Source organism: Amphiura filiformis, chromosome 2, assembly GCF_039555335.1.
Source record: "Amphiura filiformis chromosome 2, Afil_fr2py, whole genome shotgun sequence".
In the NCBI taxonomy this organism is placed as follows: Eukaryota; Metazoa; Echinodermata; class Ophiuroidea; order Amphilepidida; family Amphiuridae; genus Amphiura; species Amphiura filiformis.
Window position 1 is genome coordinate 81,757,728 of NC_092629.1, and position 25,950 is coordinate 81,783,677.

The 25,950-nt window shown below is 40.4% G+C and overlaps 1 protein-coding gene across 1 annotated transcript in view; it reads left to right on the plus strand.

Annotated features, from left to right (window-relative positions):
• LOC140146698 (tetratricopeptide repeat protein 28-like) overlaps nucleotides 1-25,950 on the plus strand; it is a 119,150-nt gene that overhangs the window by 5,553 nt on the left and 87,647 nt on the right. The window contains 1 exon segment of the mRNA XM_072168569.1: nucleotides 20,222-20,536. Within this exon segment, the coding sequence (XP_072024670.1) occupies nucleotides 20,222-20,536 (315 nt within the window).

A 25,950-nucleotide genomic window follows, 5' to 3' on the forward strand; every position in this document is an offset into this window, starting at 1 on the left:
ACGAGAGCTCCATGGGCCTAGCCCATAGGGTGTCCACTCAGCGCCCGGGGAGGGGCCTGCCACTCCAATCGCTCAACGCGATGGAAAGGCAGGGTCCTTTTTCTCTTTGGATGCTTCTGCGCTACGGTGGAGGACCGTGCAAAGAAGCTACCAACGGAGCACTCTGAAGAGGTCGGAAACTGCCCTTACCATGGGTAGGAGCTCCGACTTCAGCAGGCCGTGCACCACCAACAGTACCCGAGCCCACTACCTCTGCAGCACCCATTTCTGGGAGGCGCAAGGGTAGCACAGGAACAGCTGGCAAGCCCGAAGAAGAGCAAGCGCTCTTCCAAGGGAAGCTAGGCAGAGCATTCCTGGGGGCTCAGCGGTTTTTCCACAGGGGATCTCCCAGTGGATCGACCGCTTATGGCTTTCACCCAGAGGTGGGAAACCATCTCTTTGAGCGCCTGGGTATGGTCAGTGGTGAGTGGGGGTTACAGACTGGCAACCCAGTCTCCCCACATTCGTCTGCACATTTCAGAGGTCCACAGTAGTGCCGTCAGACGGCCCCCAGCGTCGGGCACTACTGACAGGGATCACACAGCTTCTCACGAAGCGGGCGATTGTCCCGGCTACCCCCGTTCTAAGGGTGATCTTGGAGCCATTGGCTCCAAGGAAGACCGGCGACGGGAGCCCCATCCGGAACCGCAGGCTGTTGAACACGTTCTTCAGGCCCAAGAGGTTCAGAATGGGGACTCTCGCCTCGGTGCTAGCCTGCCCCATCAGGGGCATGGGAACAGCATCGCTAGATCTCTCGGACGCCTATCTGCATATGCCAATCGCCTCTCAAGATTGGAGGCATCTGCGCTTCTAGGTACAGGATCAAAATTACCAGTTTTGATACCGGCCATCCGGCCTGTCCATCTCTCCCAGGGTGTTTAACACTCTTGGTCAGAGCGGTGGCAGCGTACCTGAAGCACAGGGGTGTCAACATCAGTTGCTACCTGGACGTTTGGCTCATATCTGGACGCACTCCACTGAAGACTACGGGTCTCATGGGGTTGATAGTCCGTGAGGTGCGGGACCCTGGATTTTTGATCAACTCAAAAAGTCCAGCGTGGTCCCGACGCAGACACCACTATTTTGTAGGGGCCCAGATCACCCTCACGGAGGGGTTCGCGGTGCTCTCACCCGAGCGGGTGACGAACATGGTGCGGTGTGCCTGACTCTTGGCCGAGTCTCGGGCAAAACCCGCTGTGGCATGGATGAAGGTGGTAGGCCTAATGGCCAGTATGGTAGACCTCGTGCTGTACTGCCGTTTCTACGTTAGGCTTACCCAACTACACCTTCTAGCCTGCTTGCAGGCCCAGTCGTCACCCAATATCCCTCGCGGTTCCGTTGTCGGAGATCGCGCGAGAGGAACTCTGGTGGTGGACCCATCAGCCCAATTTGACCCAGGGTGTCAGGTTTCCTGCACCCCCGGTATGTCACGTAGTGACGACCATAGCGTCAAAAGCGGGCTGGGGGTCCACATCCACGGAGACTCCGTCTCGGGCCTATGGGGCCATAGAGACAGAGTTTCACATCAACCTCCCTCGCTTACGAGGAGGTGATCGTGGAATCACATACCGTTGTCCTGACGGATAACACAACCGTGGTAGCCTACCCCAACAGACAAGGGGACTCCGGGCCACCACGATTGAGCCTGCATGCACGACACCTGATAGGGTGGTGCAAGTTCAGGCAGATTACGATGAGAGCGATACACATCGCGGGCGTCACCAGCATCCTCGCGCACAACCTGTCACGAGGAAGGGTGTCGGACCAGCAGAATGGTCCCTTGCTCGCAGGTCGCTCAGACGATCTTCAAGGGATGTACCACCCCTCGAAAGATCTGTTCGCATCTCATCGCAATCATCCACTGCCGGTGTACTGCTCAAGGGTCGCGGACCCCAAGCATTCACCGTGGGCGCTCTGTCCATAGACTGGGGAGGATGACAGCTTATGCAGTCCCTCCGATCTCACTACTCATGAGGGTGGTGGCCAAGATCGGGTGGGAAGACTGCATTGTCATTCTGCTAGCGGCAAGGCCGCTGGCACTCCCAGTACCAGATCTACTCCGGATGCCCGGAGCGGAGGTACCCCGTCTATCACTAGAGCACCTGCAGTTAGCTGCATGGCCCTTACCAGGGAACACGCAGCGGAGGGATACTTTTCATCAGAAGCTGTTTTTCTCATCGCCGGGGCTAGGCGGAAGTCTACCCTCCGTGCGTATAGCCAGAGTCTGGCTCCATACTACGCTTGGTGCAATGAGACAAATAGCTCTACCGCTAGAGCCTCTGTGCTGCTAGTTCCGGAGTTTCTGACAGAAAAGTTCCAAGCAAGACTTCAGCGGGCCACTGGGGCCAGCTATAAGTCAGCTGTCCTCTCCATTCACCGAGGTTTCGAGGCGGGTTAGACTATCATAGCCGATGGTTACCTTATTAGTCTACGCCTCGACGGTATGTTCAACGAGTGTCTACCAAAAAGGAAAGTGATCCTCCTAAGGGATCCCAACACAGTCTTAGATTACTTTAAGGGTCACCCTTTTGACCTTCCGTCAAAAGCGGCAACTTAAATACGTAACTCTCAAGATGGCTTTCCGGTTTGGCGTTGGCTTCGGACGGCGGTGCTGAGTTGCACACGGTCTCGAGGTTAGCTTCCGTGTTCACAAACACTGGAGCGACACTGTTTCGGCGCTCTGTTCTCGTGACTGCGTACGGGCGCGGTGCATACCGACATTCGTCCCTCTCCAATCCCCAGGGTTGGGCAAGGTTCGGCTGAAGCCAAAGATAGGCTGGGGTGTCCGATAAGGCGCTGCAGCACTATTTCTTCCGAACACAAGCCTTGCGAGGACTCACGACCGCATTCATCACCCTTACAGAGCCTTTCGGTCCAGCCGCTGTCGCAATGGCTGGTCCAGGTGTTGGTGGGGTCCGGGGGGATCGCGAAGGTTTCGCGTCCCACGACCCACTCGACACGAGCTATCTCATCATCTTGGGTATACCGTTCGGTTGTCCCTTGAGGAGATCTAGCAGGCGGTGTCCCGGAAGCCACCTTCGCCTTCTCTACGATACTTCCGTTTACGTTAGTAATCAGAGACGGGCGGGAGGTTTACCGGGACATTGTTCGGCGATCATAATACGGTGGTGTACGGGTACCAGGTTTTCAGACTATACAGAATACTCAGCATGGTAGGAACCAGTGTCGCTATTCTTAACCACCAAACTTATTAAGTAAGGAGGTTTATGTCTGTGATCGCGTGGTCTTTTTGTTTCCCGACCGTTGGGGAAAATATTTTCTGACCTCGCGAAAACCATCGTTACCGCTCCCGATCCCTGATCAGATGCTGACCAATCTTGTACCTCCATCCGTCGGTTACTTGCTAGATCGATCTTTCAGATGTTGATGCAAGAAGTATCTTAATCAACATCGAAGCGGTAAGATCGACCGGTGTACTGAGTCTAGTCCCAAACAGAAATGTTTGGTAGACTCATAACCGTGCGATCTTACCTTTCCGATGTTGATTATCCCGACCCCGCCACCCCTACAAGTTTGGTCCGAGTAGGGGATCCCAAGTCGGATAAGGGACGATCATATGGTGTGACGTCACCTTTTGGGTGAGTCCACCAGGGGATCGGGGTTTTTGTTATTTATTCATTTATGTGGGACAAAATGACTATTGGTTTTTCCGCATCTCGGGATCGATGCAAGAAGTATCTTAATCAACATCGGAAAGGTAAGATCGCACCGGTTATGAGTCTACCAAACATTTCTGTTTGGGACTATTTCTTCCGTACTCCAATGGTTCTAATGTCGAGTCGGACGTCACGATATATTTTATGATAGTCTCATACAATGTATGTACACACTACACAGCCAGTTTGTGTCGGTCTGACGCTCGTCGATCCTAACAAACATGTGATAGCCACACATATACAGTCTGGCCCAAGACTAATTTTATCATCAAAGAGTCATACGCATGGTGCATGCGCGATGGAGTTCTTAGACTCGCCATTTTGCCATATATTTCATAAAATAAAAAATTTAACAAAAAGTAATTTTTCTCACCCGCTATACCTAGCGAGCAGATATAGTGGGTGAGAAAAATTACTTTTTGTTCAATTTTTTATTAATGAAGTTACATGTTGTTTTGAGGAATAACATTTGCTTTTTTGGGGAAGTTCTGAGTTTATTTCAACTGGTGGTGTAGGATCGCAAGGTGAGTGAATTCGTGATGAAGTTTTCTTATTTCATTTCAACGATACAAGACATACCGTACCGTAGGCTAAAAAGGTCATACGCATGCGCTGTGGTGTTCTTGAATTCTTGAATTTTATCACCAGTCAACACTGGCTATGATAAAGTGCTGTGGGGATTGGGCAAAAGTATCACGGTATGCGACGCGTGCCAAAAGCTAGTATTCTGTGGGTCAGTGCCACATCACTTTCGATTGATTTGCGACTCACTGTCAAGTGAAAACATGAAATTTATTTATTTATTTATTTATTTATTATTTATTTGTCACAAGTCATTGATTCAATTAAAATGTTGTTGTTGATGTATCATGTATTCAATCGCAAATAGTCAGTGGAATCAACAGACCTGAAACACAACACTCTGTGGAGTGTTGCTGGTTCATCACATTATTATGAAGTCTTCCAATCAGAAGATGAAAGGTCTAAAACATCAAATTATTGGACAAGATTGTAATAAGATAATTTACCATTTAGTATAGTCTGGGTTAAATTTCTGATCATAGTAAATCCTCTCCAGTATCCCAACTAAAAAAGCAGTGGAAAGTCATGATTATCATTATGGGGGTGATTACGGTAATATGATGCATGGAATTCAAAGCAACATCAAATTCGACTTTTCATTAAATTAAAAGTGTAAACAGGACTGGTAAGATTGGTATACGGGCAAGACTCACATGTAGGTAAATGACACCACTCAGTAAAATAATTAAACTATCATTGCTAATAGATACAGTAATTATTTACACTCATTATCAGCTAAATGATCCTAGTATCAATTGCTATCTCTAGATAAGGTGTGCTGTTACACAAGCCACATTCTGTGTTAACTCTGTACACAGTTTTATAGATAATTTCTATGACTGCATGATAGTTGATACACATGTAGTAACTAGCATTATCTGATTCAATAGTGTGTGACTGTGTCGAGGACTGTCGACTGTCAGTTCTACACTAAATACAAGATTTCATGATGACACATTTTACTGCCAAAATTGTCACAGTACTGGCTTATGCTGTTGTCAATTGCAATCCTGACTCCCAGGACCCGGACAATAAAGTATAGCAAGGACTTAGCTGGGGGATGTAACAGCTCAATGGGTCCGCAACTCCCCGCACTGCCGAGACATAGCCTGGACTTAAACGGTGATATAATGCATCTCAAAATGTAATGCATCGTCAAAATGATCACTTTGCACAAAAAAAAAAAAAAAAAATTTTTTTTAAATGATCCTAGCATTTAGCTCTTGGTCCAGGGACACTCCAAAACGGATTAAATTTTTTCATGGGCATCCGACGGATAATCTGCAGTGAATTTCTGGTCATCCGACAGCAAATATTACCACTTAATTGGCACATACACATACTGCCTGCTATCACTCTGGATTAAGGTTGGGCATCGCCAGGTTTTCTATGTCGTGATATTTCGGCAAAATTTATCACCATATCGATCATATCGCGATAAATTTTAAAGACTCAAACAAATTGTAGTAAAGTTAAAATCTTAAACAATGTTTCTATTACGTCATTTCCGATCTTTATTCCCTCCTCATTGCATCATATACTAGAACTTAGTCAGTTCCCTCGGATCGCGATGTGCAAACAGTAGAGGCGCGTAGCGCTGACATCGAGGCGCGTACAAGTAAGAGGTTTGAAGACGAATGATCCTGCCCAGTCAGAACTTGGATTGCTTGTGGTAGTCAGACCTCATATAAATTACTTGTGCTATTGGGCAATGGCAGAGAGGCTCTATACTAGAGCTATCATACATGTACATGTAAGTGCTTCATTATATTTGGAAGGGTAAAATCTGATTACAAACTATGAATATTATTGCCAAATTGGTGACTTTATTCAGCTTTCATTTGGGAGTTGTTGAGTCTATTATAGTTTATCGTGGGGTCATTGATGAAGCAGTCAAGAATTAACGCATCGCGATTAATATTTTCTCACGTTATTGTCGCCGAGCACGATATCGCACACCTACTCTGGATGGTGTACAATGTACATTTTTGTCATCAATATTCAATACAAGTTGCGTCAAAACATTTCATTTGAAGTTAGCACGGGCTCTGTGCTGTACTCTCATACCTATGATCCAAGGGTGGTTAAGGGGGTGCGTTACCCCAGGCCCGGGGCCCTAGGGGGCCCAAACTTAAGAAAACATACCTTAATGGGCACATAAAAGCAAAGAAAAGAAGGGGCCTCAGGGGGCCCGTAAAAAAGGGGGCCCTGACGTTCATTTTACCCCCGGGCCAGTAATGGCTATCGGCGGCAAGAGCTCTTATCGGCGGCACTGGGCATTGCGGTTTGCGAATGGGGCAAGTTCTAATGTACTGTATTGGATATTTGTAATTGTATGTTTGATCCATTCCGAACTAGAACTGGTTTCAGTTCCTCAGGCCTAGGGGGGGGGGGTGCACGGACGAAGCGTGCATGGCTGCAAAGTGACCTTCAATTGCACTCACAAGTGGATTTTGTAATGTCAAAAAGTTATCTTCCCCACCGGAATGAACAAGTGCTGTTCTGAACATACAAAAATACATACAAAATAGCAAAAAATTGGAACAAGGAGTACACCACTGTTCAAAATGTTCAGTGAAAATCTATTTATAAAATCATAATTATTATGCAGCTTCTTTCTTGATCATGCAAGCATAAGTTTTAATGCCATCATAATCCCATACTAAAATAAAATATTGGATATTTTCATCCTTTTATCCTTTCAAACAGTGTATGACTATTGTGGCTGACCCCAAACAAATAGTATTGTCCATTGGTACTAATCAATAAGGGGCCATTGAGTATATTGGATTGGGATTGGGAGTAATGCAGAAATTGATTAGAAATAGATTCTTAACTGCCACTCTGAATTTTATGTCAGTTAAAATGATAGCCCTACATGTACTATGTACAATTGTACATGTACGTGCATTTATGCATACATTCGTATACCAACCTGGTGGCAGAGGAGGAGACTCGTAATGAGCCAGGACAAAATTAACTGACAAAAATTCAAAATTCACAAATTTTGATTGCATTTAAAATAGGCTTAGGAACTACATGTACATGTAGGGGGCTCAGCCCCCTCAATAATTTTGGTGCGAAGGACTGGCATATCTTTCAGCCCCCCCCCCAAAAAAAAATTGTGATAAAATAGAGAGACAATGGGCCCAGGACAATGGGTGTTTGTGACCTATATTTTGCAAAATTTTCTGACTCTGAGGGGGAGGGTTTAGCTTTAGTTGGCCCACCAATTTTTTCCAAGTTTCAGACCCCCCCCCCATGTTGAAGATCTTCCTAAGCCAATTTGTGTGTGTTTTACAATCATGTATGCATTTGTCATGAAATTGATTAAAAAATAAAAACAAACTGAAAAGACACTTGATTTGGCATTAAAATTTTAAAAAGTTGTATAAATTAATTTTAAATATAAATTTACATTTAATAGTAAACACATTGGACCAGTACAACTTCCGTGAGTCACAGTGCTAGGAGGGTTGTTTCTTTGAACTGTTGTTCTCAATACGATACTGCACTTGCTCCCATGTACAAACATTTCTGAGTGTAGCTACATGACTTTAAAGTTCAAACAACAAAGAAAAATCAAGTTGAAATGAAATCAATGGTGCCAATTCCTTTTATTTCGACAGATTTTATGGTTCATTACCCGTCCCTTTTCAATTCCATTTTGGAAAGAAAAGACCTGTTTTACTACGCTTACTGTGCGTTTTGCTTGACAATGGCAAGGCTCTACAGGAATTTTGGAAGTCTTTTGAGAAACGGTTGGAAAATCTTAACAAAAATAAAAACACAATTTGTCTTTAATATTGATGACAGTATTCCAAAGCCTTGAATATTTCTAATCTAAACAATGTAAATAGGGAAATCTATTCTGTTGCTGATAACAATGAATCAAGAAATGGGCTATTCCATTTAAAATCCACACTGTCCCTTGGGGGAAGATTCTGGTTGAATCTTTCTCAGAGGGTGTACATGTATGAAATTCAAATTGAGCTGCCTTTATGTGTTCATTCCATTTGAAATTCATACTCCCCCTGTGGCAGATATTTCCAAAATCTTCCACAAGGGGAATGTGGTTTTTAAATGGAAGCCCAATTTTATGTTTGTACTTCTGAGTCAGTACCCAACTATTTTGTTTTAAGATTATTTTAAGGCCTAAAATGAAATTAATTTTTTGGTTTTTGTCCTCACCTGCATTGTTTTCTTGAGTTAGTCCATATTTTTTTTTCTTATTCAACAAAGTATATAATCTTTTAAAAGCTTTAGCAATTTATTACAGCGGCTAAAAACAATACCTTTATTCTCATTCTTAAACACTTCAATTCAAATAGAAATATTTACAAAATTTGAATCAAATTAAATCCTACATTTTAAAAGGAACTACCTAGGGCTTAAAATCGATCAGTCCTGTTGTTGCTATGCGCCTCCTATTGGTTCAAATAGCGAGCACACGTATCGCGCCGATGCACACGCGCTGACCCGTGTGATATCATGTCATATCACACGGGTAAAGAATCAATGAGATTGCAGGAACGTTCTCAAGTGTTTAAGAATAGCAGTTAAACAATTTAGTAATCCGTTAAACATGGTTGTGTCGCCAGCATACGGACAAATTGCCTTTATAAACATATGTGTAGGCCTACATCCCTGCTGGATTAGCTTAGCGAGAGCGATTTGAATCTGCCTCTGCGAAATCCAACATGGCGTTACTATCAAATTGAGACAAGACCGACTTATACTTATACATGGTACAGTCAGTATGTAATACTGCATGTAGGCTGCATGATGACTCTGTCAGGTTGTTTTGCCACGTAGGCCAATCATAAAAATACTTTCCTTTGAAAGAAAAGAATGATGTACCAGTAATAAAATCAAAAGAGGTCAACATTGGGTGCAATTGTTGAGGAGGTACTCAATTGTTGCATGGAAATTATTAATTTCTATTTCGAAATGTATTTGTCAGAATATATGAGTAATGGTGGCAGTACTTGTATTTTGTACATAATATTATTCATTATTTTGTAGCATGTAGTTACACACCTCTCCTAGAGATACTGAAGGGTTCAACAACTTTCATTTGATCAGTGATTTGTCTACATGGACAGTGGCGGTGCCTGGAATTTTTTTTTTTTTTTTGGGGGTGGGAAGTGAATTTCAGGGGGGGGGGGCAAAATCGCAAAATTGTAAATTTGGGTTTTTACTGGGGATTTGCCCTAAGGCACCGCCACTGTACATGTAGGTGGAGGAGAGAAAGCTTTATGCTTTGAGTAAATGAGGAGGGGGGTGTTGATATATACTTAGTAAGTTAGTATAATATAATTATTATAGTTTGTAAAATTATTTGGCTCATACATTGTAGTGTATTTTTCACTGAGCCTCGGATTGTTCACAAGATCTGTAGTACTAGTGAGGATTTTGGCCTACAGTAAAATGTACAGGACAGACATTATGTGTGAGGTCAAAGTTTTAAACAAAAATTACCGTACTGACGCGAGTATAGTCCCACCTTCGAGTAAAGTCCCACCCCCAAACTTTTGGAAAATTTCAGAAATAAAAATTTTTAAAGTTATTTATTTGTTCGTCTTTGGAGTGTCCCAGGACCTAGACCTAAATGCTAGGATCATTCATGGTTGACCTAAAAAAAAAAAAAAAAAAAAAAAATTCAAGATGTTTTGTTATTTTTAATATGAAAATTGATAATTTGTATTCATGTCATACTCTATTAATGATTTCAAAATGCATTCAAATTCAATGCATTTTGAAATCATTAATAGAGTATGACATGAATACAAATTATCAATTTTCATATTAAAAAATAACAAAACATCTTGAAATTTTTTTTTTTTTTTTTTTTTTTTTAGGTCAACCATGAATGATCCTAGCATTTAGGTCAGGTCCAGGGACACTCAAAACTCAAAAAATAAAAAATTAAATAATTTTTTTTTTTTTTTTTTTGAAATTCGAGTATAGTCCCACCCCCAATTTTGAAAAATGTTCACCCAAAAGCGGGGTGGGACTATACTCGCGTCAGTACGGTAATACTCTGACACCACAAAATATTACATTTTAGTGCATACCTTCAATTTCAAAAATGAGACAGAAAGCTGTATTGTATGCTTATCACATTACCATCCTCTTGGTTTGGTCATGGATCTTGGTTTGGTCAGACCTGTAACCAGGATTTATTGGGGGGGGGGGGCTGATTTTGAAAAAGTGGACTTGGGGGGGCAGATTTTGAAAAAGTGGACTTTTTTCAAAATGTAGTCTTTTTACCAAAAAGCATAAAAACTCTTTTTCTCTCACTACGCTCGCAAATGGGAAAGAGAATCTGAAAGTCAACTCATTGATCAATATACCGATATTTCAAGAGATTTGGACCCATTGAATCGATGTGTAGGCCTATACCAAAAGTAAAAATCAGTCCTATGTATAACTGCACCGTCACCCCCAAATTGGCAAAAGCAATAAAAGCCCAAATCCCAAATTGTGAGTGTAGCAAGCAAAAAGAATCAGGTTTTTTATGCTTTTTTGTCAAAAAAGGTAAAACATTTTTTGGGATGGTCCACTTTTCACAAAAATGCCTCCCTGACAAAATAGGTCACTTTTTCAAAATCCATCCCACCCAAAATTTTTTTTTTAAAACAAATTTCTGCGAACGGGTTTTTCGCTAGTTTTTACAACTTTCCCCCAAATTTTTGGTAAATTTAAAATACTTTTCGATACAGTGAGGCAAAATTGGGCTATTTTCCAAAAAGATTGAGAAAAAAATTATCTATCCATATACCAAAATTGGCCAAGAAAAAGGGGGTAAATTAATTGATACCCCAAAGGCTGAAAATGTAGTGCACATCTGTATAGTGAGTACCCCACTCCGATTCTCACCTTGGGGCTGTGACAGGCTGTCCCCCAAACCATCCTGTTTAAAAATATCTGAATAGCCCGATGCCTGGAAGTGATATAAAGCAGCAATTTGGATTGGAACAAAATTTGTGTAAAAAGCAAACACAGATTTTGCCTCCATGCAGCATGTATACAATGTACTGCCTTAGGGGCATAGTACCGTAATAGTATTGTACTTTAAATGCCTTGCCAACACAATATTCCAAATAAACTGATTCCCATATACACATGTATACAACAAATCAGACAGCTATTGAATGAAACTTGATTTTACGGGCGTACTATTTTTGGTAAATCGCAAAATCTTGAGGTTCCAGTTTCAATTCACAAATCTGCTTTTGCAAATCAGTTTTGTGCAAAACTTGTTTTGTATTGTTTGTTTACAAGTCTACCGAACCATTGCTTAATCGAAAGTTATGATAATTTTCAACAAGTTGCAGACGAACTGTGCATAATTTTCTCAAAAGATTGAGGCATTGAAAATTGTTGGCATTTCATATTGCAGACTACATATTCGACATGTTTACTTAAATAGCATATTAATCAGTGGAACATTGAGCTTTCGTTCAGGCGTGAATGTTATTTCTTCTCTGTATCTGCGACAATCGTCGCTAAATATGAATATTTTCCACCCGACCGAGTTGGTTGGCGTTGATGTAGTGCCATTCTGTATGCGATATGACAGCCATGTTTTGTATTTCCTGATAGATACTACATTGTAGTACTAGTAGATGATAGTTTATCATACTTAGTGCTAAATTACACCAGGTAAGCTCAGCATGTATAAATGGCCTATTAGGGATGTCAGAAAAAGATAATTGATGACCAATATTTGTAAATTTATCATATTAAATTATCCATGCAGTCATCATTAATTTTTAGTCACTTTTTGGTCGCATCAACATATAGTCACATATGGTGGTAATGGGGTTCCTTCTGAAGATTGTCCATGCAAAAGACGGGTGGTGACATACAATTATTTACCTTATTCAACCTAATAAGCACCCAAGAAGCGGCCCTGCAGAGTGGCAACTGTCAAAACCGCCCACTTTTTCGTGTACCCAGGAATGTCTGAACCTTAGTTCCAGTTTAGGATTTATGTGAAATTTTGACTTATGTATTTTGAATGTTTTAAAATGCATGTAAATTTCCATTTGGAACTGATAATCAGACCCGAAACTTTTCCTCTTTTCAGCTGATTTTCTCTTTTTTATTCCTGAAATGCATGTGTTTTCTTTTATTTTCATCCCAATTTGAGCCATCTTACCCTCATTTTCAGCCTTTTTCGAGAATTTTCAGCTTTTTTCCTCTTATTTTATAAAGACCATGTTTCAGGTATTAAAAAAATTGTGTAAATTACGGTACTTTTTAGTTTTAGTGAAGGATAAGTCATTAGAATTTTCATTAGATATTATCTGGACTGAAAAATTTGGCAAAAAATCAAGGAAACAGCATCGTTGACAAAGTTGAAGCACCATTGAAACATGTAGCTATTTTCTCTACCTGTCTTAGGTAGATCTGAAATAACAGATTCTGTCAAATGTCTTATTTTGTCACTGGATGGGCCTTTTAAGTTTTTATTCATTAATGCTGTAGGCCATAAAATAATACAATAACTCTTTCTAGGCCCCTATACAAATATATCGAAGGAGAGAAGAACTTATACAACCATCAGGCAGGTGGTAGCATACAAATTTTTTCCGATCGATGTTTCATCCAACTCTTTAAGCCCCTACAAATTATGTATCCTTGTATTATATATGAACTCTCTTTGGGCCCTGCATGTATAAAAATGTGTCGTAGGCCGGTAGGATAATTTTACTCATGAACTGTTATCAACCCGCCTGAAGAAACTCAACACCTTTCTTCCCTTTTCACTTTTCACTAAAACATTTTCCTATTCTCAAAGATAAGTTTTACCCAAACATGAGCCTCTTGTTTTTCAATACTACTCTAATAGGATGTCCGTGACTTTGTAGCAATGTTATACAGTAAAAGAACTAATTTTCATGTGTGCAATTTTTCACATTTTGTTTAATAATTTTCAACCACTTTGCTTGTTCTTAAATTTACTATTTTGAGTTTTCTTACATTGGTCAATACATAAAAGAATATATTCTGATGTTTTTATTTTCGTAGTAGCTGTGTTGAGTGCAAAATGTGAAAATTAATGTTGCACGAAAATTGACTACTTGTACAGTAGTTGACCAAAGGCAACCAATTCAACAGCTTGTTGTAGAGAGAAGATAGAGAGAGATGATAACATTTTGTTCAGAAGGATAAGTTTCCCCAAACATGAGCCCCTTGTTTAAACTGCTCCTAACTTATTCCAAATATATGAAACAATTATCGTTAGGGGTGGGCAAAAAACATAATTTGTCCATCACAACACATAGTGGCGTAGAGTGATTTTCCAAATTTTTTGTTTCACATAGTGGCGTATAGGTTTAGAGCTAGCTATTATCCTATAATAGTTATTCCTTGTTAACTATTAAAGATACAGTTTAATAATTTCAACCTTAAACTTTAGTTTCAAATGGAATCGGGTCACTGAGAGATAACAGTTTAGGAGTATCCACTCCATTACTAGTAGCATATATCCATCAAAAACTGTTTGCTCGGAAACACATTTTGTCCTTCACGTCAAAACTATGTCACCACTATGTGTCGCGACCAACAAAAATTTTGACCAAAAAGTGCAACTTAATTGTTCAAAATCCCCCCAAAACTGCAATTTTTTTGCCAAAAACAAAAAATATTTTTTATTTTAGTTTCTCCCCAAATATCCAAAAAAAGCATGTGGGCACAATGAAATACATAATTTGCACAGTGAAAACACAATCGCATTTTTTGAGGGAGTGGGGCGGGCCCTACCTATCATCCTTTCCATGACTTAGAAGTATCTTGACCCACGGCAGCCTATTCAGCAGCAAAGAGAGAAAAATCAAATGTTTGTTCTGCAGGAAAAGATTCCCCAAACACAGCCTCTTGTTTTTCAATACATACTACTCCTACTCATTCCAGGCACAAAACAATTATCTAGTCCTAGCTGGATCATCCTGTCCATCGTATTTGACCCATTGCAACCTATTCAACAGAGAGAATAGTGTGTTCAGGCAAATGATGTTTATTCCAACTTACAAGTAGCTCCAATTATCTGACAGGGATGCCAAACATTTTCAGCGGATATTGCGGGTCAACTAATCAAAAAGTCGCCCAATTTTTCACTTAACCATTGGTTTCTATGGGATAGTTGCGGTTGCGGGAGCCAATGTTGAAAGTCACCCAATTTTTTATTTTTCCAAATGTTTGTTTCTATAGGACAGGAAATGTGTAAAAGTCACAAGTGGCAAAAATGTGGCATGCCACAAAATCACAAGTTTATCAACAGTGTTACCCAGCATACATAAAAATGTTAATATTGAAATGGGCCAATAAAGGATACATGTAATTGTGACCTAAAAAAGTAAAAATTGAACATCACAAAGTCTTTGCCATTTGAGGAGAGCTAGAGTGATTGCTCCCCATCTCTCCTCTGAAATAAAGCTGAGGAGAGCTTTTTATTGCTTGCCTACCAATAAGCACATAGAGTACAGTAAAAATGCTCTCCTAGTGCTCTCCTGTAGCACTCAAGGAGAGCGATTAAAAGCTCCTCTGCAAATTTCAAACGGCAAATCCTGATCACAAAATTTGGCACTTTTGTTCAGTATTTTGGCAGTCGGTATGCTACTATATACAGTGGCAACATTTCAGGGTGTATTTTGGCTGGTTAGGAAAATAACATGTCCACAGACAAACTGTAAGCCCATCTCGGATGTGCTGTTTAACACACTGCCGTAACATTACAGCTAGCGGTGATCAGGAAAAGGTGATAAGAAATTGTGAAAAAAAAGTACAGTTTGGCATCTTGATGGCAGAAATGACACTATATCACATGTGACATCAATTTTTATGAAAAATGATAACTAGTGGTAAAATACAGTGGTTGTCCATCAGACAAGTGCATCCATGGCTCATCATGGTTGTCGAGAATATGATTTGTGGACTTGCAGCAAACAAGTGGTTATTTCGAACACTTGACCACAATAAAAGTGCAAAGTTGAGATACATACTGAGGCTGTCAGGCATTTAGAATATTGATCAGTTCTTGGATTTTCTTCTACTCATCTGGACAGCACTAGACCCGGTTGAATAGCATTTCCTTTCATGTGCTATAGTTGTGGTCAGACGGTCATAGAATTCTCAAGAATCAGCATGCTCGAGAACTGGGATGCTTTGGACAATCCCTCTGCACAACTTGTAGAATTTGTGAGGATTGGCCCGGTCCCTGTACTCCGTGCATCCGCGGTATTCATGCTCGACGAAAATTTCGCGAAATAAGGGATGTTTTCAGATGAAGAAACGCGATTCGCGAAACACAAAAAGGGGTGTTTTTTCAAACCATGTGCTCGCAAAATTGAAAAAAAAAATGTATTTTCATCGAAATATCATTTCTGTTGCTTTTTTCAGAGAAGAGGTAATATTTTATTATATCTTCTGTGGTTTTACGAAAATATTGCACTTTCACAATTTTCCGTTTGGCGCATATCCGGTGTGCCAAGTGATTGAAGTTCATACATTGAGCCATGGGACCTTGAGCCAACCCTACGCGTTTTTCCCAGAAAAGGGTATATTAGAAATATCGTTCGCGTTTTAGCAAAAATAGGGGTATTGTCGAAGGGCAAATAATTCTCGAAATCGCTAAAAAAGGTGTGTTTTTCCCCTGAAAACTTCGCGAAATGAGATGCAAAAGGGGTGTTTTTAAAGTTCACCGACAAGCATGAATACCCACGGAGTGCGGGGAAAACTACGATTCTTAAAAATTCAATCCCTGATTGCATGCCCACACTAATTCCATTGAAGACTACAACCCTGGCGAAAAATGTTGCCACACCTGAGCGTTAATTGGCCAACATCCTTCCCCGCTCCCCTATTGCAATGTTGATGTGGACAAAATCATCACCATTTCTACATTACAAGTCTCCCAACATTGAGAAATGGGGGTGGGGGGGTGGGGATGGGCGAATATGAAAGCTGAATATGTATTTGCAACTATTATACAAAATATTGCAGAACTATCACATATTCAGCTCCGACTGCATGGTTTTAACGCCAGCACATGCTGGTGTGGCAACACATTTCCGCTGGATTTCCGCCAAGATTGTAGTTTTGAAACGCCAACTCTGGAATTACAACCAGAAACTCACTTTTACCCATCTAGTGGGGCGCAGAATTGAGCCGTTTAACTAAACAAGGTCATAGGTTTTAAAGCTCATTCCTCGAGAATCGCAAAATGTTTCGTTCACACGACAGTAGCACTCGAGGATTGTGCCCACTCACTCAGGGAAATGGTGAAATCCCCTAAATGTGTTGGGAATAAATTTGGGGAAAAACTTTGGGTTGGAATCTTCTTTTCAAGACAGTTCACACGAGGGATTTCCACAAGTTTTTGCTTGAGAACTGTGTTGCTTTTAGCAGAAAGCCCTCCATGTGGACATGCCTATAACCTTCTCATGTACACCTGAATTTAATTGTGTCTTGTATGGATTGCCTGTAGTCAAAGCACTCTACTGCCTTACCATTATAGAAGGAAGTATGACAGTGGCGTAGCCAGAAATTTTATATTGGGGGGGGGGCAAGTTTTTGACACAAACCGACAAGTAATATTGACAATTCGAGCATAGCGAGCGAAGCGAGAGGAGCGAGCAACAGGTGGGCCCCTGGTGGGGTCCAGGGGGTAGGGGTCCAGGGGGGCGAATCCCCCGGAAGCTCTGAGGTTTTAGCGTTGTGGAGGGCCATTTTTCATGCATGTTTTTACCTATATAGTATTTTGTTCCTTTATAATTTACGTAGGTTACACAGTGCGCCGGTGTGCCTAAATACCATACAAATAAGTAATGTTGAATCAAATTTTCATATTACTGACACTTTTAGTCGGACCCAAGTTCACATGACCGACGATGCAGATGCATGATTTGCCGACCACTCAAAATGAACCGACAGTCCCGTCTGAACCGACGGAATGGTATATGGGGGGGGGGGCAATTGCCCCCCTTGCCCCCCTCTAGCTACGCCACTGAAGTATGACATGCATTGGGTTATCCAGTTGAAGTCTATACATCCCCTGTGGAAGACATGATCTTTGTCTTCCAGACAGGGGGTGTAGGTTTCAAATGGTGTGACCATTTCAGGTTACCCCATTTGAAATTGTCAGTTTGTGTGTGGAAGATTTTAAGGTCATACTTGTACATGTATGTCCCCTTAGCATGAGATATCAGATATTGTTGAATAGAACTGCTGCCAGTGCCTCATCAGAATTGCTTGTGGATATGGTAGTAGTAGCAGACCTCATTCCAAGGCAGTGGGCAGCCTTCGGCCTCACCCTAGATGTGGGCGCTGCGAGCCTCTTCTCGACATCAGCACCTCTGCTCATGCTAACGCGCTCGCTGTTTTGGCATCACAATCCGAGGGAACTGATTGCTTGTGATATATTAGTGGCAGAGGCTCTTTACTAGAGCTAATTGTTGAACGGATGTACCTGGACTTCTAAAAGTCTTGTTTGCCGACTAAAATGGTTCTTTATTGACCCGATTCTTCCTGTTGGGGCATTGGTAATCTAAAAAGGTGGATTGGGTGGATAGGGAGACAAAAAAATGTCTTGAACTGTGATTATGTGCGAGATTTTACTACCTTAGCATTCAAGTACTCATCAAATACATGAAATGAGTGAGACCTGCGACAAATGCATGGGAGTTAACAGCCCTGCCATACATCCTTCTGGCATGGTAACGTAGTCTAGCTATCATATCTAATACCTGTAAACACATCGATTGCACCTTCCTTGCAAAGTAAAAATCAAAGATTTGCAGCCCGCAGCTAGCATGTGTTCAATTCTAATAAGAGACGAGACATTAGCCATGATCACGGTCGAACCATAAATCTGGCTATTTTAATCCCAGATCTTTATTTATTGACCATGAACGGTGAATTCTATTATGGGTTCTATTCAATATGGTATTGAGTTGTGATATGAACGCTCGGAGAAGGTATCCTACACTTCCCACAATGCATTTCTTCCATTTCAGTTTTCTACACTGGATTGCTATCCCGGGGGGATCACTCATACATGTATATGAAAGTTGTAAGCATCCGCGTGAAAGAAAACGCGGATTTAAGGTGGTTTTGAAAAGCAAAACGAGGATCCGCGATTAGGGTCTCAAAACACTCATTTTACTGAAAGAAGGGGTGTTTTTTAAGGACGATCCTCGCTTAATAGGGTAGTTTTTTAAAATTAACGGACATTAGTGGTGACATATTTATCAAGTTATTCGGCACAATAGAGTGGTTTCTGAGCAATTTTACTGCCCAGATTTTTTAAAAAGCGGAGCCGACTTCAACAGCGCCAATTTTAAGCTTACCGATATCATCACTGTCACTGAATGGCACTCTACCGACTAATGCAATGAAATAGGGGCAAATTTCAAACCAATTCCTCCCTGTTTTTATATTGTCTGTCCTTGTTTAGGGGTAAATTTCAAACAAATTCCTAGCTTAGGGTGTTTTTATTTGAGTACAATCCTTGTTTAGGGCTAGTTTGATAAATTTTCGACATCCTAGCTTAGGGTCATTTTTGAAAGTCAATTCACGCGGATGCTTACAACTTTTATACATGAGTGCCCCCGGATTGCTATCTAGTGCAACATGGGTTGATAGTGACAAAAAGTACCTCAATGAACAGAGCACATCGTGATGATTATTTCTAGACTATTGACCCATCTTTAGCCAATCTATTTTTCACATGAAAATAATTTACGGAAAATGTGCGAAGTAATAAGAGTGTCATTTGCAGTAATGAGATCATACATCATGTTGCAAAGGATTCTGGGAAGGGTAAAATTATTGCTAAGAACCAAAAATGATCTCATATCAGGGACACAGTTCTTTAGCCTCCATTCATTAGCCTACAATCATATGTCTATAATTGACATCAAGTTGTAGATTATGAGTTCTCATACCCAGTGTATGAAAGGTCATTCAATGAATGTACAAACATTGGGATTTTAAAAAGAACTGTGTACTGATAGATGAGAATGTTTGAGTTTACCCAAAGTTTAATAAACAAGTGCATCATATTCTTTGATGCATTATAGAAATGTTGGTGCAGGGTTTTGCTGAAATATTTCAGTCGCAGAAATGGAAGCAAAAAGTGAAGACACATCTGGGAAAGTTTTAACCAAATTGTGAGCTACGAAATATTTTCAGAAGTGCAGGGAATATTGAATTGTGAACAAATATAGAATCTATAGATACGTAAGTGGATATAATGGATTTATTTTCTGGTTTTGCTAGAAACTGCATAATGTGAACTACATAGAAATGATATAATTTGGTGCTTAGTGTAAACTGAAAACTCTTGTCTGATAAATCTACATTGCAGCTGTAATCGGGGCTGTAATATCTTGGCAATGATGGCCTCTGCAATGGAAAGTCATCACAAAATGGGCTGGAATATTGCCACCCTGTGCTTGAATGCAGCATTGTATGCTAATGTGTGCAGCAACACTTTCTCTGGCCAGCAACATGATATATCCCATGGAGTTTATTTCAATTTGTTTGCATGAGGCTGGGCATCTCAGGTATATTTTTAACTTCCCCCATGCTTTTGGGGAAACAGAAAGGAAAGAAGGAGGGAATTTAAGAGAGAAGATGAACAAAGAAGTGGTTTGTTTTCCTCAGGATTCGAACCCCAGACCTCTGTCAAGCACTCAGTTGGTTGGCGACTGGTAGCCAACAGATGAATCGCCAACAAAACCATGCATATTGATGCAAGCTTGCGCAGTGGCTTTGTGCTGTTGGATTTTGTTGCATCAGGGAAGGTTAGGGTGGGATTTCAAGTAGAATATTCATCAGACTTCAGAGGATACTGTCGTAATAATATTATATCTGTTTGTTAACCCAACTTTCTCTATTATTTCGTCACACAGAAGAGCGCCACCAAGGATAGCCAGGATAGCGATAGTGTCACAAGTCGCGAGTCTTCCAGCAATGCCGGCGAGGATGTGATACCGATGGAAAATAAACGAGCCCTCTTTCAAGAGAAAGTCCGCCTGAGTAACGAAGCATGTCAGGCCGGGGATTTTCCCCGTGCCGTCCGGCTGTACACGGAAGCGCTTCAGTTGGATCCGGGGAATCATATCTTGTATAGCAATAGATCTGCGGCTCATGTGAAGTTAAAACAGTATGAAAAGGCTTTGCAGGATGCGATTAAAGCGAGGGAGCTTAACCCCAAATGGCACAAGGTAAGAACAGGTTACTTTAGGAACTAGCCAACTACAGTATTCTGCAAATTCCTTCAGCGGTGTTCGACTGTTCTTCCTGATTATCACTTAAAAAAGAACTAGGTCACACTTGCTACGCGGCGGCTTGATCGGCAAGTGAGGTGCTGATGTGATGATGACGTGATTCAATTAGCGAATCAGAATCCCACTTTCTGATATGCTATAAACAGTGCCAAATCAGTAGACTGCTGAAGAACCTTTGCTAAAAACTGTAGAGACATTTTTGATTTCATTTGCAGGGACATCTGACATAATTTAGTTGTAGACAGTGGCGTACAAGCCAAGGGGAAGAGGGTTGACCCCTGCTGAAAATTTGGCATTCAGTCCCCAGCTATTAGGTTGAATATGATATGCTACTTGCCGGTGTACAGTGTGGGCCAAAAACAACTTTACCCAATTTAAAAGGTTCATATCTCAAACTTGAAAAGTCTGCTGAAAATTGTTTTCACATATTCGTAAAGAACATCTTCTTTAGAGTATTTGGTGAAAAAACTATCCAAAAATGTATTAAATTAAAAACGTGACGCCTGTTTTAAATCAAAGAGTCAAAATTAACTTTGTCCACGCGGGGCTTACTAGCTGTCGCGTCGCATCACTTGCAAGGGCGAGTTCAATAAAGAATGAGAACCACTCAGTATACGCACAAATTTGTTCAGCAATTTTATATAACACAATCAAATAAATCAAACATGAACAATTTAAATGTCAAGCTATAATATTTCGTCATGATATACAGCTTTCACGCTGCAAAGATAGACACAATTCTCTTCAAATATGCGTAAAGCAATTGTAACCTCAGACCTGATTTTTTTGTCATTACGAAATGTTATCTACAAGAAAGTTTGAAGTTATTGAAGTTATTATGCGTTAGTGGTATGTTCGCAAATTGTTTCGCCGACAACTGACTCTGGGGTTGGCTGCAAGTTCCCTTTGAACCGCTGCAATATTTGCAGCTGAACGACCAGTTCTTGAGCGTCCGCTCCGTGCTTTGCATCTATTCATCACACTTCCGAGGTAGTGAAAGTTGTTCGTATGTAGAGTAATGGTAAGCTTCGTGGGATCTTACGCTCGGGAAACGAATCCGAAATTGACGCTGCACTACCAAAAGCTTTCTGTTCTTAATTAAGTATACTTCTGCCATAAAAGTCATCTCTTGTGTTGTGAATTGCCTTATCTTGACACCTTGCAAACCTATTTAGAAATAAGCCACGCAGTCAAAAAATGCACGCAGGCCTATTTAAAATTCAAAAATTGCGCCACATAAAACCTTTGTAATTGTGTAATTTTTATGCTAATTGTTGGTCAATGACAGGAGTGAAGTTCGAGTACATGACAAGTAAATAGGGGTTTAAATCGATTGTATTTCTTTTATGCATGTAAAACAATCATCACTTTTCAAAGACAAGCCAAACGTGTTTACCAATTACATGTATGCCTAACGCATATGTATGCCGTACTCTTCTCTTAGCAATCGGACACATATACCATTGAATTACGTGTGGACAAAGTGATTTTTGACCCTCGGACGTAAAACTAGCACCATTTTGTTAATTTAGCTTCTTTTGCTTTCATTTCTTCATCACATACTTTTAGAAATATATACATTTAGAATATGTAACAATATCATGAATAGCTCTTCTACAATTCGAGCAACCACCCTCTGAAATTGGGTAAAGTTGTTTTTGGCCCACACTGTACATCTGGTGGATGTAACTATTGTAGACGAGTGTGAATACTTGTGTAATCACTTAATTGGGACGATAACTTTTATTGTCAGAATTACCTGGGTTGTAGCCCGATTACAAAAAATTGAGAAATCAGGAAGGTATAGAATTAGGTGTCATCGATTGTTTTTTGTGTCGTAGTATCATCGACATGACCTAAATCCTTTTTGACACTTTACTACACATATCAAAAAGAAAAAAAAGAAAATTTCCATGCTATTTTGTCCAAATAAGCTTACTGTATGTCTGATCATGTTTTCATCGGAAAAAGTCGAAAATTACCACCCGAAGTTGACCCGAAGTAGAAAGAACCAGGAAGTTTGTTTACACCGGAAGTCGGTGATCGTAACTCATATCGTCATGATTTTAAGTTTATTTATTGAGTTTTGTCAGCATTTTTAGATCTCATTACGAGTGTCGATATGTGTCGATTGTTGTATTTTTTCCCTGACAAAGTGTTGAATTAGAAATCATGTGTCGATAACACCTCTGCTTTTGGTCGATCCTTCATGTAATCATTTCGTGTAAGCTAATCCTAACCCTAAGCATAATCCGACCCCTACCCCTAATCCTAACTCTAACCCTAATCCTAACCCTAAACTAACCCTAACCCTAATTTCGTGTATAATTACATGAAGGAGTAACCCTACTTTGTCAGCAAATATTACTACATGTACACAAGAGAATTGGTAGATTATTTGACTATAAACATCAGGTTTGCGAAGTAGAAATATACTTGCCTTAAACATTGTATGTAGCTTTTTTTCTGAACTTATAGATATAAGTAGTACAATGACAGTACTACAGGTTTGTAATTTGTTAAGTGAATTGTATTCTGGACACCTTGGAAGTGTAGCACACCTATTGATACAACCAATGGAAGGTTGAAGTGAGAATTTTTTACAAAGAAACAATTAAGATAAGAAGGTCAAAAAATCAGACAAACAATGCACCACCAACAAGACAATAGTGGGATATTCAGCACCTTGCCTGTTCAAAACTATACATATGTATCAAGTGAAATAGGTTGTTTACTGGTTGATAACCATTGTGTGGTATAAATCAGTGTTTCCGAGTTGCCAGGGAGAGCCATCTCTGCACTCTTGGGCTTGTTTGAGTGTCTGCAAACTTGTTTATTGACTTGACACTTGACAGTCACTTTTGGGAGGATTTCAGAAATTTTTAGAAAGAGTTACATCTTATATTTTTTCAAAGCTGTTTTTTTTTTACCCTGTGAAATGTCATGTGGGACCACACATTTCCCCTAGTTATGTTACGGTGTAAATTGACAGCTAAAATTATGTAATTTTCTCATGAAAACGAATGGTTGCTTCAAATGTACATTTTCTTCAAAGCAAAAGCCACATGGGAGGGGGGGCAAGCATTTTTTCAGCAGGATGCCACAATTTGTTTTGCATTTGCACCTTTTTCGATATTTTCTGAAAGGTGGATTTAACTTTTTGTTTGCTTTTTTACAGTTATTATTTAGGCCTTAGTTCATGTACACATTATTGCACACCCCATAAATCTACATGCTTCTATTACATACAAAACATTTACATTGTAAGTCTGATTCATACTCCACATCGCAGTGCGATGCGATGCTGCAATGTATGAAAACTGAAATCTGAGCCAGGTTTTTACGAGCTTGGTTGTGAATATTCTCAATACGAAGTGGAAATTTCTGTCTGCGATGGAGTTTGACTTAATCTCATCGCGCTGCGATATCGCAGCCATGCACTGTTGTGAATGGCTGCTGGAAATTCAAATGCGGCAGAATGACCATTAAAGGAGATGCAGACCCCACATGTTTTTAAAACATCACAGTATCGTGTGATGAAATTGAAATGTACATTTTAATTTCGTCGTGCATGGCTCTGTGATGTAGAGTCTGAATCAAACTTTAGGGGCTATTTTCTCTCTGCTTTTGGCAGCAGTTTACATTATACAACACCTGAACCAGCAACACTGTATGCGGTCTGTCTAGACATACACAGGTTCATATGGTTACAGGTCTTGAACAAGAATTTCCCATGGAGGTCTTGTTTTATGCATAGTAACATTGGTGCGTACTGGTAGTGAGTGTTACATGTTGACTACTTTATAAAAATGCACATATCAGTATTTATACTTTACACTCCATACTACATGCAGTACATGTTCTGTTGCATTGTAATGATACAGATATTACAGCATAGGGGCCATGCAATTTTCTGAAAAGGGATTTTCCCCTTCTGAAACATGATAGCATGGGGTAGGGCCACAGTGGGGTAGGGCTATCAGCTAGCCTGTCAAACTCAATGCAGACTTGCAGCCTTGTTGAAATTTTGAGTTTTCAGAGCTCGCCTGTGAAAATTCTCATCGCGCAGTGGAATTTTCATCGGCGAGAGTTGAATTTTGAAAGTTGAATTTTGTTCAATTTGCTATATCGCAGCCGTGCAGGGTCGGCAGACCTTAAAGCCAGATGCAGACTCTACATCGCACGATGTAGCGTTGTGATGTGGAGCCTGCATTGACCTTCAGTAAAATAGATAAATTTCTTTAAATGGCAATCATTTGTGGTAGGTCTGGTGTAGCAGTGGAAATCCAAGTTCACGCATCTATGCAAGACAAAACATAAAAAATCCAGCAATATTTGAAATGACAGGACTCTGGGACAAGGCAGAAAGGGAAAAGTTTTAGTCGGTTCCATTGAGCTGAACATAATTTCCTGACAAACAGATTTACAGTGAAATATTTCCTAATCTTCTTATGGTCTCATTACCAAATGGACCAAAATATTTGGGGTTGAAGAGTATTTTATAATATTTTAAAATTTTATAAGCAGATTTGTCAAATGAGCATGACAGATCCAATCATGTAACCTTCAGTTTGTTAATACTAAAAGTTGCAGAAGAGGATACAAATCAAAGGCCATATTTTCTGTCATTACTATATACTGGGCCTATTATACCTTGTACCACACAGTGGCAGCACCGGGGGGGCAAATTTCCCTGAGTTGGAACTCTTGCCTCCAGTTCCCCCCAGGGCTACTGAAATCACCGGTATCGTGGTACCGGCGTTCCCAGAAAAAAATTCAGAGTCGCAGAAAAAAAAAATCAAGACGGAAAAATAATCTTTAATATCATTTTTCTGAAGCTCTGAAAATATTCTGTGAACACGATCACTGTGAAATATTTTCTGCGAACTTTCTGCATGGCGATAACTGATAAATAAAACTAAACGCCAGTGACAGGAATGAATATAGCATAAGTAGGATTCGTTCCCCAGAAAAGCAGGTTTTTCATTGATTTGCCAAGGGAAATAATTTTTTTTGTTGCATATTGTTTTGGAAAAACTTCAACTGTTCACATCTTTGGAACTAAATTAATGTTCAATAACTAGGATTTTGGGTCCTAAAAAGGGGGAAAAAAAAAAAAATTCAGTCCTTAATAGAGGGGGATCAAAAAATTCGAGGGTAAAATTCGAGTAAAATGTACAAGAAGGCATGTACATTCCAAAATTTTGCACGCTCACAAGCATCTAATGTTAAGTATTCAATTTTGTAATCTCAAGCTACAAATCAACAAAATGTGCGCAGTTTACAATTTGGGTGTAACACTATGACTCCAATGAGTAATAACTCCAAACAGTCATTTTTAGCTAATGCCA